Below are 22,878 nucleotides of genomic sequence, written 5' to 3'. Positions count from 1 at the left end.
GGCAGGTCCAGCCGTTTCGGAGATACGGAGCAAAGAATCTGATCCAAAAAACATTCAATTCGTAATGACGGGGAGAAGTGGTGATTAGTTTTTGGCAAAGGCAGGTCCAGCGGTTTCGGAAACACAGAGGTAAATGTAAAGAAAATGGCAGTTTTTGAGAGAACTAAGAGTTCGATTTGAATGATTCAAAGATCTTTCTGATTGTATTAACAAAATAATTGCTTTTGGAAAAACAAATTTTTTGTTTCAATTTTTTTTTCAAAAAACTTTTTTTTCAATAATTTTTTTTTTGTACTTCGAAAATATTTCAGATATTAATTGTTATTCTGACTTAAGTTCTCATATACTTTAAACAAATATTTTCCACTTTGCAATTCAGTTTATATAATTCCTATAAATATTAAACAATGTTACAGTATTTATTTATAATAATCTATTTTGAAAACATTTCGTTACGGTACGGGAAGTTCCAGCAATTTGCCTTAAGGTACGATGCCATACAAACCACTAGTTTATTTATAATAATCTATTTGAAAACATTTAATATTCCTCGAACATTTCGTTACGGTACGGGAAGTTCCAGCAATTTGCCTTAAGGCACGATGCCATACACACCACAAGTTTTTGTTTCATTTTAATTTAGAGACTACATACTCTTTTATATACACAGATACTCCGTATAAATTATAGACAATCAAAACTACAATTTTGTAACGTTAAAATAATTTGAAGAGTAATAGAAATTACAACGTACATATTATATTTATAAAAGTAACAATATTATTATTTTATGACAGTATTCAATCATTACTAATAAAATACATCACAGAATATTGTATATTATATTCTTAGGCAGTGATATTCATTTGAAAAGTGGTATAATGTATATAACAAATTAACAAATTATCCTTTATCAATACTTCAATATTCAACTTGTTATAAAATATTTTACAATAAAGTTTTATTCTTTCAATAAATTATATTTATAATTGCACGGATATAATATTGCCATATGCTTAATACCTAATAATTTCATATTTCACTTTGCTACAATAATATAAAATTAGAACAAAATATTACTTCATACCAATATCACGGTTTCAGTTCATTTAAATAAATTTAATAATATACTATATATATATATATATATATATATATATATATATATATATATATATATATATATATATGATTTAGTAGTTAGTTTTGATGTTGAAATATGTGAGTGAGTTCTTGAGGGCGATACATCAAACAAAGAAAAGCCAAAGATTTATAAAATAATCTTTATTTCCAAACGTTTCGACATGCAATTTAATGTCATCATCAGTAGATCTAAAAACAGTATGAAAATTAGTATATCTAGGTAATTATAATATATGTGGATTGGTAAAGTAACTATACAATAAGAGAAAAATTAACAAACAGCAACACTTAACAACAAACCAAATATAAAAGATAGGAAAGGTGGTAGAGACTTGGTTTCTCGAGTCCATAAAATTCATAGTTTCGAATACTTATTTCGAATTCAACGACCATTTTTACCTTCAAATATTTGGCACACCTATGGGTTCTCCTATATCTCCGTCACTCGCAGAAATTGCTTTACAACACTTAGAGTTGAAAGTTTTTAATTCCTACAATCTAGACCTTCATTTTTATTACAGATACGTTGATGACATCCTTACCTGTGTTTCTGTTAAAAATTTCGAAATCTTACTTCATAGTTTTAACTCATTTAATGAGCATCTCCCTTACGTTTGAAAAAGAACAAGAAAAATTCTATCAGCTTTTTAGACGTAAAAATTATAAAAAACCACAGACAATCGAATTATCACTAATTGGTTCCAAAAACCTACTTGGTCGGGTAGGTATTAAATTATCATTCTTACCACCCTTCTAGCATGAAGATAGGCACTATTATTAATTTAGTCGACCATGCCATCCTACTCTCAGACAAACAATTTTGGCCCTCTAACTTATCCCTCATCCGCACAACTTTAATTAACAACTCATATCCACCGCACCTCATCAACTCCGTCACCTCCAACAGACTTAAAACCCTCAACAGTATGCATTCTTCGTTCCCCAGAAAAAATTCTAAAGACAATAACTATGTAGGCAACGTTTGTTCACCTTACGTAAAAGAACTTTTTCCAGTGTGGAAAAAACTTTTTCATAAGGTAGACATCAGACTAACCTGCAACATAGATCTAACTCTTAAATCCCTCTACACAAACCTGAAATCTCCCACCAGCATAGAACGTACTTCCAACATTGTCTACAAAAAAAATTTTTCTCTTATTGTATAGTTACTATACCAATCCCCATATATTATAATTACCTAGATATACTAATTTTCATACTGTTTTTAGATCCACTGATGATGACATTAAATTGAATGTCGAAACGTTTGGAATTAAAGATTATTTTATAAGTCTTTGCATTTCTTTGTTTGATGTACCCCTCAAGAACTCACTCATATATTTCCAACATCAAAATTAACTACTAAATCATATATATATATATATATATATATATATATATATATATATATATTATATTGAGTGTCAACTCGAATCTAGTGATTCGAATAATATTTTTATATTAAGCCCTTGATATTCTGATTCGAATCACATTTTACTGGGTTCGAATCAACTCCTATCAAGCCGATATACGAGTAAATTTACTGTGACACAATATTTATGAACATATATTTCAAAAAATATAAAAAATAACAATTTTAATAAATATAAATATAAAAATGAAATATAAAAATGAAAAAAAGATTTGAAGACACGAATTTAATCGAATCATTCGAGATGCTAAATTTTGAACAGATAACCGGATACAACAGCCTTATTGAATTTATTGTGTTTCCTTATTAGATATTATCACACTTAATTTTGATTATGAATTTGTGTTTTTAGTACATTGACTAAACTCAAAAAATTTGATAATAATTTTTTATCTATGCACTAGCAAACACGTTGCTTAATGAAAGTTATCGTCGTAGACTGAAGAGAAATTTGCCACTTGATTTAAGTCATCAATTTTCCTGATGAAGACTGTTATTATTTATAAGATGATATTTATTAGTTATTATTTATAAGAAAATATTGAAGTTTACATTATTATTAAAATATTATTAATATTATTTATAACGAATGGAAAAACAACTATTGAGCTGTTTTTCCAACATGTCACTATGATACAATGTCACTTATACGGCTGACAATTGTAAATTAACAAATTTGCTCAATGTCCTTAACTGGACAGTTGTAAATATAGTACTGAATAAAAATAATAATGATATTCATTTTTATCTCATTTACTACATACATCATAAGAGAGATTTTTTTGTCTTAGCTTTGTTTATAGGCTTGATTCGAAAGATGATTTTAATCAGGTTTTTTCTGATTCGAATCATTTGAATCAGGAAATTTTCGAGACAACACACTATATATATATATATATATATATATATATATATATATATATATCGACTCGACGATTGGGCTGCAAAATACTACATATAAATATATATATATATATATATATATATATATATATATATATATATATATTTTGTAAAATTTTTGCAGCCCACCGTCGAATTAAAAAAAGATTAAATAACAAAATTATTTATTCCATTATACGTTTCGACACTTGATTGTGTCATCATTCAGTAATCTAAAAAAACATTTAACATAAATACACAAGTGACGGTTGAGCTGCAAACAATTTTACAAATATGTATCAACGTCGACAAAACTTTCATGATATATATATATATATATATATATATATATATATATATATATATATGATGTAGTAATTTATTATAAAAAAAATTACATCACAAAATATTACATTGCAATACAAGTCATCAATTTTCCTGATGAAGACTGTTATTATTTATAAGATGATATTTATTAGTTATTATTTATAAGAAAATATTGAAGTTTACATTATTATTAAAATATTATTAATATTATTTATAACGAATGGAAAAACAACTATTGAGCTGTTTTTCCAACATGTCACTATGATACAATGTCACTTATACGGCTGACAATTGTAAATTAACAAATTTGCTCAATGTCCTTAACTGGACAGTTGTAAATATAGTACTGAATAAAAATAATAATGATATTCATTTTTATCTCATTTACTACATACATCATAAGAGAGATTTTTGTTTTCTTAGCTTTGTTTATAGGCTTGATTCGAAAGATGATTTTAATCAGGTTTTTTCTGATTCGAATCATTTGAATCAGGAAATTTTCGAGACAACACATTACTATATATATATATATATATATATATATATATATATATAATTCGACGATTGGGCTGCAAAATACTACATATAAATATATAATATATATATATATATATATATATATATATATATTTGTAAAATTTTTTGCAGCCCAACCGTCGAATTAAAAAAAGATTAAATAACAAAATTATTTATTCCATTATACGTTTCGACACTTGATGTGTGTCATCATTCAGTAATCTAAAAAAACATTTAACATAAATACACAAGTGACGGTTGAGCTGCAAACAATTTTACAAATATGTATCAACGTCGACAAAACTTTCATGATATATATATATATATATATATATATATATATATATATATATATATATATATATATATATATATATATATATATATATATTATGATGTAGTATTTAATTATAAAAAAAATTACATCACAAAATATTACATTGCAATACAATACGAGCTTAAAATAAATTTGAAACTATAAATATTCCACTTAAATTTATATAAAATATTAAATTTCATTTAATGCTAAATTAACATTTGGTGAATATAATAATTTACTGAGAAATGCTCACAATTAAACTACATAAATTATTTTTTAGTATCTGAAAAAAATTTGTTGATTTCTTGTGAATTAGCCGAATATGTTTGAAACGAAATTATTCAAACTGCTTGATAAAGAAGTAAAAATTCCTGGTTCCTTGATCGCCTGAGCGGTGTAGTAATTTGGATGATATGTATGGGCAAGGGCTGGAGAACCGTGTTGGTATGATCCATCACTACGCTAAAAATACATAATCATTAACTGAAAACTCAGAATTGGTACAAATCACAGCGGTCGAATCACGTTATATAAACACTAACTAATACACTAGGGTTTACTGGTATTTGGCCTTGGGGCAATTTGCATCAAAATTCCTGAATGTGCAAATAATCGACTAAATCAGTAAGAAATCAATATATTAATTTATGAATAATTTTTAAGTATACCTAGTTTTTGTTTGGCGTTGGATGTTCAATCAATTTTGTGCAAAACATATTTACTATTTGTGACAATTAGTTTAAAAATGATATTAATAAATGATATATTATTGAAAGAAAAACGAACACGCTTTGCATGCCCTAGGATTATAACTCAATTTTTCATGGGCATGGGCGCATTGCCGTACAGAATTGGCCCCACCCGAATATTCAAATATTTTATACGCCATTTCAAAGGTCCTTTCAAAAAATCCGATATACCAATTTTCAACTTTGTACCTGATTTTATGGCCGAGATCTCATTAAAAATATACCAAAGTGGAAATTATTTTTATTGCTTTATGATAAAAATGTTACAATCCTTCATAATTTACTTTTTTATAATATAGTTATAAAATTGAATCTGCGCGAATACAACATTAAACAGAGAAAATAATTGAATAATATAAATTATAATTTATCAGTATTTTAAACATTTGAGATTGGAACTATTTTTTTAATAATTTTAAGAATCAACTTTTATCCGCATTGGCGCAGTATCTGTTATTTCGAGACGTATTTAACATCTTTACCATTAACATCGGACCTTATTAGTAGTATTTAGTTTGTTGTGAAGAAAGCCACGCTGAGAAAATATTCTGATTGATGTACGATAATTTAGCACTTACACCATTAGGTGACTGAATACATCATCTTTATCACTGGAAAATTGCACAGACACCCAATGACAAAGAAAATATAATTATTTGCAAAATGAATTTATAATTAACTTTTATAAACGATAAATAATAAATTCAACGTGGATATTCAATTTTAAGTAATTAAGAGTTGCATACAATAATACCTAAAATTTAACTCATTCGTTTTCTTAAGAACGGGAAATCCATCCATTTCAGACCTGTGAACAAATAAGTAAAAAATTGGCTATTTTTTTAAAAAACTAAACTGATTAACCAATTACAGTAAACTCAATAGCATCAGTAGGGGGAAGTACCCTAGTGGCAGACACTTAAGGTTAAATAAATCAAAAAACATTTTACGAAATGTTTATTAAATTATGGCTTTTATTAGATAACAATGTTAGAAATCAAACTAAATTAACGAAATAGCACGTTAGAAAACAAACTTTGGTAACAAAAAATGTGATTTTAAAAAGTAGCACCTAGTACCGGACATTTCAAAATAACCTGCTTCGACCACATATATGTAGCCATCTCCACACTCTGGAATGTCTGCATATGTGTGTTTGACGAATATTCTTAGATATTGCAAAAAAGCCATTATTCATTCACCCTTTTGGCTGGGCTAACCGATGCTCTTAGCTGGTGCATTCATCATAAGCTTTTCATTCTTTGACTAGGAAATACAAAAAATGGAAATATGTAGTGATCGTTAGCACTCATACAGAACAAAATTAAATAATTAGAATAAGTTACGTAAATTCTCACAAGAAATATCAATGCATTTACTGTCCGGCGCTAAGGAACAGACATTTTCGTTCATTTGGTGGTACATTCTACCATTTTACGGATAACAATCAAGTGCTACTTTTATCTTTGCATACCACACAAATGTAAATGCATAAATATTCTAGAATTACTTCCATTGCAAAAAAATCCTAAAACATTAAAAGGTTGCTCCCGCCGCGGCACTGTGCGTCTAGTGTTAGAACGATAATATCGATACTGAGTAAGTATCGATACTTTGACGTCGGTACTGACAAGAAGGACCCGCGCGTTGCTCGTCTGGGATTTTGATGAAATTTGACACAATGGTAGATTTTATACCCTAACTGACCGTGGTAAAAAATTAGAGGCCTATTAAAAGCGGTTTAATTATAAAAATTAATTAAAGTTTGCGTTTAAGCAGCGCACTGTACACATAGCATGGAGCGTTGTTTCTTATTGGATGATTGTCCGGATGATTGTCCGAGTGGTAATGTCGGTAAACTGTAATTTTTGCGTCTATGGTCGAGAGTTCAAATCCCCCTCAAGGTTTTCATTTTTTTTTATTATTTTTATTTCATATTTATAACTGCATGAGCTAATAATATTAAAACTAATTCAAATTTTAAATTGATTTTATATTTTTCATTAAATTCTATAATAAAGTCCCCTTTAAGGTGAATATAAATTTGATGTGATACCAGAAAAATGGATGTAAAATATTATAATTTCATATTAAGAACAACAATAATAAGAGTGAAAAAATATAATTTATTTGCATATAAAAACGAATATAAGTTTTACATTTGACTGGATGATACTTAAAAACATAACAAACATAAAAATAAATTTCAGTAAGGACATTTCAAAAATTTAGGCAGCGTTGCATAAACATTTTGCACTAGCGATGGTTTCTGGAAAAATTCTAATATTTGCCAATTTGCTTGCAAACCAATCATATTGGATCATTTTTTGAAAAACATACGCAGATAACTGATGATGATTCAGAGAATGTATCTCGAATGCATTTTTCCTTTTAGTTCATTCTTTTTCTATTTACCTGATTTGGTAACATTTTTCTATTTTCTAAATAAACAACTTTACCTGTGTGTAGAAATAAACTGCAATTTATTTTTATGTTCATCTGGTTTTTGCGATAAGTATCATCCAGTCAATTGTAGAACTTATATTAGTGTTTATATGCAAAGAAATTATATTTTTTTCACTCTTATTATTGCTGTTATTAATATGAAATTACAATATTTTACACCATTTTTTGTGGTATCACATCAATTTTGTATACATGTGAAACGCGACTTTATTATAGAATTGAGTGAAAAATATAAAATCAATTTAAAATTTGAATTAATTTTAATATTATTAACTCATGCAGTTATAAATATGAAATGAAAATAATAAAAAAAATAAAAAACTTGAGTAGGATTCGAACTCTCGATCATAGACGCAAAAATTAGAATTCACCGACGTTACCACTCTGACAACATACCGCTGACAATAAAAAACGCTCCATGCTATGTGTACAGTGCGCTGCTTAAATACAAACTTTAATTTTTATAATTAAACCGCTTTTCATAGGCCTCTAATATTTTACCACGGTCAGTTTGGGCATAAAATCTACCATTGCGCCAAATTTCATCAAAATCCCAGACGAGCAATGCGCGGGTCCTCAGTACTTTTGGAATCGATACTTCGGGCCGATTCTTTTGGCGGTATCGATACTTTGCGCCATACTACTCAAAAAGTATCAGCTATATTTTTTGATCCCGCCAAAAGCTTCGACCGCATTTTATGAACCCACTCATTCTCTTTTGTCGCGGCAGCACCGCTATCATAGAAAATGAAACAAGCGATAAGCCGAATGAGATATGGTTTTTGTTAAAGAAAATGTTTATGAATGCCCAATTCGAAGTCACTTATTAACAATTAATAAAAGATTTAGAGTTTAAGATTACGTATGTCGATAATATAATTTCTGTTTCCCGAGAACATATGTTTATCAACGATAATAAGTTTTGTATATTGTATGCAAAAATCTTGTACTCTGCGAAATTGTCACGCAACCAACTTTGATTGAATAATTTATTAAGACATTCGATTTACGATTCTAATTTTTTAAGCCAAAACTTGTTTTTCTAAAATAAATACTACATCATAATCGCTAAGTATTTCTATTAAAATTATTTTATTTCCGATTCTAATTTCTAAAGCCGATACTTTTTTCCTAAAATAAATACTAATTTATAATCATTGAATATTTCGATTAATTTTATTCTATTTGCGATATTAATTTCGAAAGCCGATACTTATTTCTAAAATAAGTACGACACGACTTTGTCATTTCATTGTTCCTCGCGGATGCCGCGGCGTAGGCAAATCATATCGTCGCGATCTAAACTCACAACTAATTTTTGCTTTTTCATTCTTTTAAAATCAATTAAATATTAAGTTTATTTAAGTTTATCATTGTTAATTATTTTATTAATAAATATAATAAAATTAGTTTATTAAATCACAAACACCATAATTATATATATATATATATATATATATATATATATATATATATATATATATATATATATATATATATTGTAGTGGTATTCACCCTTTACAATAGTTATAAATAATATTGTAAATCGATGTAACAGTCAATATGAACGACGCAATTAGTATTGCTCATAGTTACATTGTAAGCTTGCAGTAACCTTGCAAGTGTTGATAAAATTCCTTTTGAAACCGCAAACTGTGTCCGACGACCAAGTAAAGCGTAGTTTCTGACTCACATATATCGTACATTCTAGAAAAGGAATGCGTCATACCGATAAGGAGTATTTAAGGTTCTGGATGATGCAATAAACAGTCAGTTTGAGTCAGTATGAGTATGGGTCAAGATCAGTATGGGTTAAGATCAATATAGTTCAGTTGTAATCCAGTTATAATAAAATTCAGTCATTTTGAGTAATATAAAGTAATCAATGGAGTTATATTTAAGTTCAGTGTTCGAGTTATATGTAAAGTGTACAAGAATCATGAAATAAACGTCAACATCAAAAGTCTTCATCTGTTTTACTGATTCCATTTCAGATTCTGGTACCAGCTTGATACTTAGCAGCAGGAAGAACCTACATTTTGTTGGCTTCGTCGCTGGATGGGGCACAACAATATATATATATATATATATATATATATATATATATACCAGGTGTATAAATTTCAAAGCGCTTGCCATTTACTGATGGCCATATTAATTCATATATAGATGGCTGTAGTAGTCTGTCAGTTTTTCTTATTGTTTTGACATCTATCCATAATAAAAAATACCCACTGTTTCAATATTCGTACCAGAACATAGCTTTTCATCATTTTGAAAATGTCGAATTCAGCGCCAGAAAATGTGGTTTTGCGGGGATCTTTAAGAACCTTCTTGCATTTGAAAAAAAGTTTTTTTTTTGTTACAATTTATTTTTGTTAATCAAGACTTTAATGTCTTATTTACAAAATTGATATGAGCAAAAAAAAAATACAAAAAAACAAAAAATGCAATACATTGAATATAAAATGAAAAAAGGTGAAATAAAAATTAAATTAAAACAGTAATACAAAAATAATAACATAAATGAACGATGACGTGATGATGTATGCCGCGTACTACGTCAGGACGCGTGCAGACATTGGGCTAGGTGTTTGGTAGATCGGAAGGCCATTTCTTGCTCAATCTTCTTATCGGTCTCTGAATCGCTTGAATTGTAGGATTTGTATGCTGGATTAATTTGTTGTTAAAAGATGAACTTCTAATCTTGATCATTTCGTTGACTGTTGAGATTTTCAAATCCTTATGTAGGCAAAAATTCGAAATATACCAAGGCGCATTAGTAAGGATACGCAGAATTTTATTCTGGCACCTTTGAATGATATTTATGTTAGATTTGCAAGAGCAACCCCATAGTTCGATTCCATAAGTCCAAATGGGCACTATGATAGTTTTATACAAAAGTACCTTGTTATCGAGAGAGATTTCAGATTTCCTCCCAAAAGCCAGTAAAAATCTTTTATTTTCAGTTGGATTTGTTTCTTTTTATATTCAATGTGCGTTCTCCATGTCAATTTCGAATCAATGTGCATGCCTAAATATTTAACAGAATTGCATAGTGGAATTATTGAATTGTTCATGATGATAGGTGGACTGTTGTGATGTTTTAGAGAAACAATTATGTGCTGAGATTTTTCGATATTGATTTTGATATTCCAATCTAAAAACCATTTTTCGAGACTAGATAAATAATTTTGTAACTGACAAGTTGCTGTTCTAATATCGGAATTGCATGAAATAATTGCTATGTCATCGGCGTAAGTGCATATGGTTAGAAGATCATCTGTGGGCATATCGTTTGTGAAAAGAAGATAAAGTACAGGGCTTAGCACACTGCCCTGTGGTACCCCGCATTCTATATTTCTGATGCTCGAAGTCACATCTTTAATTTTGATTCTAAATTTTCTATTATGCAAATATGAGCTTAAGATATTGAAGTAGTTTGGAAAAGTTGTTTTGATTTTATATAGGAGTCCTGAGTGCCAAACCTTATCGAAAGCCTGACTGACATCTAAGAATACGGCTACACTGTGTTCCTTTCTATTCATGGCTTCAAGAATACGAGACACCGTTCTGTTGCATTGTTGAATTGTAGAGTGATTTTTTCTGAAGCCAAACTGATGGTGAGGAATCCAACTATCATTCGGATGATCTTCTGACAATCTCTGCAACAAAAGTCTCTCTAAAATTTTCGATAATATCGATAAAAGACTGATAGGACGGTATGAACTAGCAGTGTGATGGTTTTTATTTGGTTTAGCGATCATAATAATTTCTGCAGTCTTCCACGCTGTGGGCCAATAATTGTATTGAAGTATGGCGTTGAAAATATTTGTTATATATAAGATACCTTTTGTAGGCAATTCTTTTAACATCTTTGGAGTAATTTTATCCATACCTGGCGAAGATCTATTTTTTATCCTTTTTATTTCACATAAGACATCATTTGGAGAAAAATGTCCTAACGGTGTAGAATGTATGGGTTGATTTACGAAATTGTTAATTAAATTATTCTGGGAAATATTTCGAGCGCTAAAAATGCTACTTAGATGATCAGCAAATGCCTCCGCTTCTTCTTCGTTGCTTTTTGCCCAAATGAATCCGTTTTGGTTGGTTATTTTCAGAGGAGGGTTTTGTTGTAGGGGTTTACTTTTGTTTCTGATTGGTTTCCATATGGAATTATCATACCTATTTAACTGCAATATATACGACCTGAATGTACAATTCTTCCATTCTTTCATTTTTTTCCTCAGCGTGTTATTGAGATGATTAAGCGATGTCTTATCCGTTGGTAGATGAGAATGTTGCCAGGTTCGTCTTGCTCTTAGTTTCTGTGCAATTAGCTTCTTAATCTCTTGCGGAATTATTAGATTATCATTTCTTGGATTAATGTTCGGGGTGATCTGCTTGGTTGTTTCACGTACAATCTCAGAAAAATAATCTATATTATTTTCTATATCAATAACGCTTGTAGGCCTAGATTTTGGAAATAATTTTGAATCAAGTATGGATTTGAATTGAATCCAGTTAGAAAGATTGTTGTGTAGAATATGATTGTTGATAACTGGAGTAGGAAATGTGCTAAACGTCACAAGTATTGGAGAATGATCTGAAGAGAGATCGTAACTAGATTCAATATTGAGATTTGAAAGATCAATACCTTTCACAATAAAAAAATCTAAAAGGTCTGGAACTTTAGTAGGGTCAGAAGGCCAATAAGTTGGACTGCAAGTTGACATAAAGGAGAGGTTATTTTGCCCTATGGCTGCATGAAGAATCTTTCCTTTGGCTGTAGTCAGTCTGGAACCCCAGGCAATATGTTTACAATTAAAGTCACCACCAATGATAAATTTATTACCTAATTGAGAGAAAAATGAAGAAAACTGAGCACAAGAAATTTTTTGGTGGACAATAAACAGCAGAAACACAAAAATTATATAAATTTGTTTCAACAGAAATTTGAGTTGCTTGTAGAAAATCATCAGAAATATTTGGTAGAACAAAATGCTTTATATTATTTTTGATTAATATAGCCGAACCGCCGCGAGCCCTGCCACTTGGGTGATTTGAATTATAAGTAGTGTAGTTATAAATTTTGAAGTAGTTTTTTTCAGTGAAGTGAGTTTCTGAGATTAATAAGATATCTATTAAGTTTAACTTTAAAAAACATTCTTTTTCATTTTTGTGAGATATTAAACCGTTGGCATTCCATTCAGCAATTTTAATTATTTTTGCCATTGCTTTTGTTGTTGACTAACGTGGATAACATATTTATTATTATGGTGTTCTGTTGCAAAAGCTGATTGAAGATATTTTTAAATTCTAAAATAAGTGTTGCTAAAGAATCAGAATCAGGATTTGAAGGTGAATGATTAGAAGCAGAGTAATTGTTTTTTGCAATGTCTGCATAGGATGAATTTTGAATTGTTGGATTTAAGGCCGGAGAAATGTTGTTTATTTTATTATAAGAATTAGAATTATTAGAATTTTTAAAATTTTGGTTATTTGGATTTGGATTTATGACTGATTGATTTACTGGAGTTTTGTTTCTTTGTTCTTTAATTTTTTGGAAGTATGAGCAACCGCGATAATTAGCTGGATGAGCACCGTCGCAAAAATAACAACATGCCGGAGCATTCGGATCTTTGGTACAAGCTATAGTATTATGATTGTCACCGCATTTTAGGCAAGCAAATGGTCTATTGCAGTATTTTTTGGTGTGATTAAAGAGTTGACAGCGAGTGCATTGTATAATGTTGTTGGACTTTCTCGGTGGTTCGACGCGTATTATGCAGTTGAATAATTTATAAATGTTATAAATATTTTTGTTATTTCTATTTGGTTCCAGATCAACAAAAAACATATTAAGAGGTTCTTTTGTTATTCTATGTCTAATATTTAGGATATTACGTACGACATGACCCTGTTTTAATAGTTCTAATTTAATTGCATCTGTGCTTGTTGAAAAGTGTACATTTCTAAGAACAACCCTATAAGCCTTCTCTTCTTTTAATTGATATGTATGATATACGGCATTAGTTTCTTTTAGATGTCTGGATAAAGTTCGAAAATGGTCGACAGAATTACATAGAATTTTAAATGTATTGTTAGCTAAACTTCTCAGGAAATATTGATCGTGCGGAATTATTTCATTTAATTGATTAGACATATCATTAATATCGTCAACTCCGTAAATAAATATTGGAGGGGGCTTACTGACTGGAGCCGGTTTAACTGAGTTGTCATCATTAGCTGTTTCTATTGTTGAAAGGGCCGAAAATTGGTTTTGAATTTTGACATCTATTCCTAATGGTTCAAATGAAGTTTTTCTTTTTTTGAAATTGACTACTTGCCATGAATTAGGAGGTTTCTTGACATCAGAATGTGGTTGAGTGAGGCTTGTAGATGCACTATTACTAGATGATATTACTTCCTGTCTTGAGTCAGAAACTGATGAAGTTGAACGCAGCGAGACCTTTTCCGATGTAAACATATTGGTCCGACCTCCTGGCACTATTTGAAAAAAAAAAAAAAAAAAAAAAAGTGCTGCTGAAAGTCATCGTCTGTTGGTGGAAGCTTACGGTGACCATGCTCTGTCCGAAAGTGCAAGGAGTGGTTTCGACGATTCAGAAATGGCAATTTTGATTTTTTTTGCCGAACTGCAAGCATTGCTCGATGACGATGACAGTCAAACTCAAAAACAACTTGCAGAACAATTAAATGTGACACAAGCATGCATTTTCTTACGTTTAAAAGCCATGGGCAAGAATCAAAAGTGTGGAAAATGGGTGCCACATGAATTAAACGAAAGACAACAAAAAAACGAAAAACTACTTGTGAAATTCTTCTCGAAAGGCACGAAAAAAAGAGCTTGTTTCATCGAATCGTGACTGGGGATGAAAAATGGATCTATTTTGAGGATCTCAAACGCAAAAAATCATGGGTCGATCCTGGTCAACCCTCAACATCGACTGTGAGGTCAAATCGCATTGGGAAGAAGACAATGCTCTGTGTTTGGGGGATCAGGAAGGTGTGATTTATTATGAGCTTCTTAAACCAGGCGAAACTGTTAATACCCAACGTTATCGACAGCAAATAATGAATTTGAATGATGCATTGCTTGAAAAGCGACCATCATGGGTCACCAGACACGAAAAAGTGATTTTCCAACATGATAACGCCCCAGAACACAAATCAAAACCGGTCAGAGACACCATTGCCGCACTTCACTGGGATGTCTTACCCCACCCGCTCTACTCACCAGACTTGGCGCCTTCTGACTTCCACTTGTTTTCTTCCATGGGACACGCGCTTGCTGAACAGCACTTCGGTTCTTACAAAGAAGTGGAAAAATGGCTCGGTGAATGGTTTGCTTCAAAAAAACAAACGCTTCTACTGGCAAGGCATTCACAATTTGGCGGAAAGATGGCAAAAATGTGCGACAAACGATGGCAAATACTTTGAATGAAATAAATTGTACCATTTTCTTACAATAAACGTGTTTTTTTAAGTTAAGAGAGGGCGGTTTGATATTAATACACCTGGTATATATATATATATATATATATATATATATATATATATTATATAAATATACATTTACATAAATAAGGATTATCTTATCCGTGTCTACAGATACAATTAACAATTGATCATTCAACATATACATTCACATAATTGAGGATTAACAATTGATCATATATCTAATTTTTACAATAAGCTGTTTACTTTCGGGTTGAAAAGATGATCATTGTACCTAATCTATTGTAAGAAGTACATAATATGCAAAAGCGTCCAGTGCATCTGTGCACATACAACTATTATATGTAATAGGATAATAGTAATATAATTTTACAGATTTCTTAACACAATTATTTTTTATGCATATTGTTAGTTTCGAATATCATTCATAATCAGTATTGTAACTAACGAGATTGGGGAAAAGCTGGTTTACATGTAGATTGAATGCTTTGAAAGATACCATACCCTACAATATTATAAAATTCAATTTTTATATTGTGTATTTAATGATAATAGAAGTAATTATCGTAATGTTAAATTTTATTTTGTTTTTCTGTCTATTCTCAATATTTATTAGTTTTGTAAGTTATCATTATATTGTTGTGGATCCGTTGCCAACAATTATGTTGCGTCACGCCAACGATGTCAACATCTAAAATTAGGTTCTTCTGCTGCTATCATAAGCTTTTTCACTGTGGAAATATTTAATTAAACATTTGAAGACATTTAATAACTTTATTTACTTCATTATTCGGTTACACTTAATTCACAATTGATATTTTGAAATAAGACTGATGTGAACTGTTTGGCGTCTACTCGAGAATGAACGGTTGGCTTCGTCAACTCAGGGTTTTTATAATCTCTGATGATGACGTAACCATCCTTCTAGAAGGTTTGCTACGAAATGATTCATACTTGCTTATTTGTCATCGAAGAAACCGTTACGAATGACTCAACTATTCATTTTAGACGTAGTTGCGGTTACAGACCGTTATTCTGACTGCTGCACGTGCATGTTTATCTCTGATACTTTGTTGCATACAATATTGCAAGCTTGAGTCATACTAACTGCGTTATTCATATTGACTGTTATATCGAATTAATAATATTATTTATAATTATTGCAAAGGGTGAATACCACTACAATATATTATACGCGGTGTTAAAAATTTTTAAATGTTTTTTATTATGATTATAATTGTATATTTTATAATTATTAAGTATTTTTCTTTTTGATATAAATTAGCCGATACTAAATACGTAAATGAATACTTTCGTTACAAAACGATACTTTTTTATAATTGTTGAGTATTGTTCTTTTTCATATAAATTAGCCGATACTGAATTCATAAATGAATACTTTCCTTACAAAACGATACTATTTTATAATTATTAAGTAATTTTTCTTTATGATATAAATTAGCCGACACTAAATTCATAAATGAATACTTTTGTCACAAAACAATACTATTTTATAATTATTGAGTAGTTTTGCTTTTTTGTATAAATTAGCCGATACTTAATTCATAAATGGATACTTTCGTCATAAAACGATACTATTTTATAATTATTGAGTATTTTTCTTTTTGATATAAATTAGCCGATACTAAATTCATAAAAGAATACTTTCGTCACAAAACGATACTATTTTATAATTATTTAGTAAAGTATTTTTCTTTTAGATGTAAATCAAATTTGATATTAGTATCGAATAATTATTGTTTCAAACTTCTCAAAATATTGAAAATGATGCTGATTTAACAGCACAAATACAGGCAATAGGATTTATCATAATATTGTAATTCGATCTGTAGTAAGTTTTAGATCTTTCTCGCACTTATGTTTGATTTTGATGAAATGTACTCAATATTCGATACTGAGTAGTATCGATACTTTTGCCACGATACTTTGTTGGTATCGATCTTTTGCCTCGATTCCTTTTTCTGTACTCAGTATCGTTACTTTGCCTCGATACACTATAGTGCGTCATAGGTAAGTCTTGGCGCGTGATCTGTGTCTGTGTGCCCCCGCGCCCCTTTCACTTGTATTTTGAAATAAAAAGATTTATACTCGCTTAAATAATGCGTGTCAAATAGAGTGTCCGGCGCTAGGTGCCGTCTGGCGTTACGGGACTTCTCCCTATCAATAATGTAGAAAATTTAAAAAATTCGATAAAAAAATTTTTAATTAATAGTTTTTTTTAGTAAAAATTAAAAAGTTTTGTAAAAATTTTCTTGGTGATATAATTTCTTGTAATAAATGAAAATGAAGTTGAAATATCTCTTCTTTTTAATTTAAAACAAAAATCTCAACAAAGTTTTGTTTTCCAACTCGTAATTTTAAAGTAATATGTTGGTTTACAATAATTTCTACAATAAGAAAAACTGTTAGTCAATTATATTATTTCTTTGATATTAATTAAACTAACTTAATGATTATGAAATATTTACTTTTTACTAATATTCAAAAAACTTAAAAATACTCACCTTAGCAGCATATAAAGTCACGTTTAATAGTGTTGGATGTTCGTCCACAACTACAAAGTCAATTTCTCGAGGAGCGTACCCTTCTGCGTAAACCTATTGACAAACATCAGTTTTAAACCCCTGTGTATATAAATTTATAATATATGTTGATTATCTAAATAAATTAGAGTTTCATTTATTAGGTATAAAGTATCCCGCAACTAAACAAAATTGTACAAGAATACTATAAATATAATTTAGCTTTTTCTATATGATAATATAATTCTATTAACAAGTATATTGAACTATTAATTAACCTCCAATTTATATACTCCTGGCAATAAAATTCTCCAAAATTCTCCAAATCGAGTAGTCGTAAATCCCACATCACGCCCCTTTATCTTTAAAGATGCCTTCTCAACTGCTCCGCCGTGGCTATCAAATACAAATCCTTGCACACCTCGATGTGCTTCGGCCAAGAATTTTACTAAAGACTTAAAGAAAAAAATATATTAACATAGCACTATGCTTATACAATCTATCAAAATTTTATAAATTTAATAATGAATATAGTATCTCTAAATTTATAATCGGACATTTATTGTTAATAAGGTCATACCATTTGATTATCTTCCCAATATTTTCGCAATTCATTTGCGGGCGGATATTTGCAACAGCTTAATTCCAATGTTATTTCCATACAACCATACCTTAGAGGAAAGAAATAATGGTTAATAATACAGTTATTTTGTTCTAAAGTTTAAAACGCAGCGTGCTGTAAACTACAGTTGATCATCTTAGGTGTCTTCTTACCAAACGTAGTTATAATCCTGCATGCCGCCCGTGAGAGGATACCATGCTGCACCATTCGTAATACCTCTGTCGAATCGCGGACCTGCGCCCTTACATGCTACCCCGTGCGACATCTTCGCATGATTCGAACTGTATGTTAAAGCCAAATGCTTGAAAACGTCATCGTCAGGTGTTAAAGATGGTGAAGATGCATAGCTCTGGAATACTAAATCATATGACTGAGTTATTTTCACTAACATTTTCAAAACACATTAACAAAAAGACAATTGATATTTGTAATAATAAATGTTTTGGTTAACTATATTTTCATAGCTATATTGATTTGAACAAATATTTAATATTTACCAGCATTTTTTCTCTTGGTCTTATAATATCCTAACAGTTCAAATTGATTCTAATATAGCAGATATGCAAAGATTTTAGATAAAAACGTTTAGAATTAAAATAAAAAAAATTACAATAAATTATATTTTAATGAACTTTTATATAAAATTTCTAGTGCAATTGAGCAAATGCTTCAATACAAAACATTTTTTTTTTCATAACATATATCAATGTTTCACAAATATTTTCTATTTGCTCACATTTAACATAAAAATTTACTAAAAAATATAATTTATGTATTATTCATATTCCATCAATAAATGTGTCCAAGAGTCGTGAAACACATTTCTTGCATGAATTTGTTTAGTTTCTGGCCCTGACCATAAAATATATATTTGATAAATTAAAATTCAGTTAAACGCAAATAATTTCATGAACTATACTATTAATATTTAATAAAAATAAACTACAATAATCTCAAAAATACATTTTGTTTGCTACATTTTCTACCAATAACTTGTCACCAATTCACAATTGGCAACATAACAATACATAATATTTGTTAATTAATTTAGCATATAATCTTCTATATATATAAAAATAAGTCGGGTTTTCCTTCCTGACAAAATAAAAGAACGCACGAACCGATTTCGACAATTTTGCATTAGTTGGAAAGGTCTCGGGCTCCGCAAGGTTTATAGCTAAGAAAATTAGTGGTGTATGGCATCGTGCCCTAATGCAAATTGCTGGAACTTCACGCACCGTAATTAAAAATTCGAGTAATGACATTAGTGAGAATTATCAGAATTATGCTTGGTTAAGTCAACGAACAATTCATGCCGCAAAAATAATGATGTACACGCACTGAATTTCACCATTCAATCAAAAATTGCTGGCGATTTGGTGACATACCAATGATTCCGTCTGGTCTTCCGTTTGATTTCAAACGATTGCAATTTCCAGTTTGCCTTGCGTTCGCAATAACAAGTCGCAAGGCCAATCGCTTAGTGTTTGCGGGATAAATTTCAAATAGATTATTTAGAAAATCATTGTTTTTCACATGGGCAGTTATACGTTGCTTGTTCACGAGTTGGAAAACCATCCGCTTTGTTTGTGTTAACGTCAGACCAAAAAACAAAAAATGTGGTTTACCAAAGAGCACTTCAATGAAACGGATAATTTGCGGATTCACTTTCATTTACTTAGAGAAGTTCAACTAAAAAAACACTTCATGTTTGCAATCAAAATAAATTCATTACTGTTGTATAATAAAACTCAAATTTTTCGATTTCAAATATAAAACAAACAAAAAATTTCTTCATCTTTCTCACGAAACCATCTGGTCGCGAAACGGAGTTCGTCGGGTTTGCTAGTCTTCTATATAAAAATGGAGCTCTCGATCAAATGATTCGGTAAAACTCGAAAACGGCTAAACCGATTAGGCCAGTCTTAGTCTTGAAAAATTCGTGCCAATCCAGAGATGGTCGGAAAGGTGAGATATTATTTGAAAATCGCGTAGAAACTTTACATTTTTAATTTGAAAATTTTTGTAGAAACGTAGTAATTTGAATAAAACAATGAACGGTGGCAAATGTCAAACGTTTTTGACAGATGATGTTCAATTACTTTTAATAACATGTTTTACGTTTATATTTTATAATTATGATTAAATTGTAGTAAGTAGTTTTATTTGTATACAAAAACGTTATTAAACGGGCCTCAAGTGTTACTATAAACTAAAAATTTCAACTTTTTTGAAATGTTAATATGAAAATGCACTTCTTGCAATATTTTTCTCAAACACGGTTCTCTGAAAGATCTCATTTGTATAATTAAACCCATATACCCATTGGTTTTTATAAAACATTTTCTAGGTTATAATATTTTTTATTTATGTTATTTTAATTCAGAACCTAAATTTGGTATCGATCAAAGGGGCATTTTGTCGAATAACGTTTTCCCAGTTATAATTTCCTAGAATTTATCGAAGAATAGATAGTAATATATGAAGGTTCGGGGTTAAAAAGGACCACCAGCGATGTGTCAAAAATCAGTAAAGTTAAGCAATGTTTAACAACAATATTTGAAAGTAGAGGGAATAAGAATAAAATAAGACATTAAACCTGTCTATGGAGTAAATAGGTCTAGATAACAAATTTTTGAAAGACATCAAAAAAGCACATTTCTACAATGATAAAATAGCTGCCAGTTTTACTGAACGTAGTCAGATAGTTGTTTGTTTGAAATGTGTTGTTTGTTGTGATATAATTCTGTGCCTCGCCCTGCTCTACATATATACTTTTCATTAAATTTACGTTAATTCATCGAATGTTATTTGAAACTTTTCAAAAAGCAGGTCAAAGTAGAAATAATTAATTCATTTTCTATCTCTCCTCGCAGAAATTTGAAATTTTTTTATAAGCTCAGTAGTATTACTTACAATTATACACAAAATCCAGAATCTAAAAAGAATCTAAAAAACGTGAAACGTAATGAATAAGTCGAAAGACCAAAAATGACTAGGATTTGATTATACCATGTTTTCTATAGAAAGTGTATAAATCTTCCAGTTTGATTGTATAGACACACTAATGGGGTTTATTGTTTTTATAATATCTAATTGTATACAGCATTCAAACAACACATCCTTATGCACTTAAAGTATTAATATTTTTGATTCTCTAGAATGGTTTAGGATATACCTTATTAGCAAAACATCGTTTGCCGGGTCAGCTAGTAATATATATATAATCATCAACTGTTAACTTCAATCAACCCCATACTGGACTATCATAGAAACGTATTATAAACCGTGTATTCAAATATTACAATATAATCATAGAACAAATGATCTTTACACTGTAGCGTAAGATGTACTCCTCAGCAGAGGGTCTACTGTTCGTAGATCGTTCGTTCGTGTTCGTAGATCGTTAGTCTAGACACAAGTCAAACTGAAATTGAAATTATCAAAAATATAACATTTCGACTATAAATTAAGATTTTTAATATATCCTACCGCCAAGGTTGGATCTGAATGCTCTCAGAGAACAAATCAAATTTTAAATCTGTTCAGTATTCGAGGAGCCTATCGCGCCCAAAACAACGTCACACTAACTTAACACCACACACACACACACACACACACACATATATAATATATATTATATATATATATATCGGCGCGCAATGACGTAGACGCGCGATTTCGTGTGGACGGGGTCGCAAGTTCAAGCCCCTGGTCTGGCAAACCTAGCATCGGACAGCAACGATGTCGTCTTTCACTTGAAAATATATATCAAAAATATGTTTTCAATTGAAAATAAGCCAATTGCAAGCACTGCGGTATGAAATGGCTTGGCAAAATTCACACACTATTCTTCCCTGAATCGAGTTGGTGTTTTACTCACAATCAGCTCACGGCCTGCCCGAGGGCAGTACTACCCATTACTATATTACGAGATATATTATAGATTACATTGATATTATAGTTAATGTATTTTTTTATTTTTAAGTCAAAAATCAATCCAATCATCAAAAATATTTCAAAACAATTTTTATATTATTCATTTTAAATATATCTGTTCTAAAAATACAATTAAAATAAAGTTTGAATTGCTACTATTTAAGGGTTTTGTGTTTTGATTCTAAGGTTTTTGTATTCAAGTTCTTATCCCAATTGTAATGTGAAATGCTATTATTAGTCGTATTAATTTTAATTAGGTTTAATACTTACGAGAACAAAGTACAGATGATCTGCAAATACCTGAGCAGCACATTAATGATTTAAAAAAATTATTAACAAAAAATATTTTGAAATGGTATATTGAAGTTAATAGATTTAAAGCATGAACATTTTAATAAATAACATATTTTAGTGATGAATAATATATTATGAATTCGCAAAATAAGAGCATATGTTAA

General features: G+C 29.9%; 1 protein-coding gene across 1 annotated transcript in view; it reads right to left on the bottom strand.

Annotated features, from left to right (window-relative positions):
• Nucleotides 1-4,931: 4,931 nt before the first annotated feature.
• Nucleotides 4,932-22,878, bottom strand: part of LOC113371376 (carboxypeptidase D) — a gene marked incomplete in the record, with an annotated part of 130,049 nt that continues 112,102 nt past the window's right edge. Inside the window, 5 exon segments of the mRNA XM_026612003.1 lie at nt 4,932-5,081; nt 17,842-17,934; nt 18,138-18,314; nt 18,440-18,530; nt 18,634-18,838. Coding sequence (XP_026467788.1) covers nt 4,932-5,081; nt 17,842-17,934; nt 18,138-18,314; nt 18,440-18,530; nt 18,634-18,838 — 716 coding nt within the window.

This window comes from Ctenocephalides felis, unplaced genomic scaffold, assembly GCF_003426905.1.
Source record: "Ctenocephalides felis isolate EL2017-DRISC unplaced genomic scaffold, ASM342690v1 CF-g0.4_SCAFFOLD_01492, whole genome shotgun sequence".
Classification (NCBI taxonomy): Eukaryota; Metazoa; Arthropoda; class Insecta; order Siphonaptera; family Pulicidae; genus Ctenocephalides; species Ctenocephalides felis.
The sequence above is the reverse complement of the archived record's forward strand: the minus strand, read 5'-3'. Positions and strand labels throughout refer to the sequence as shown.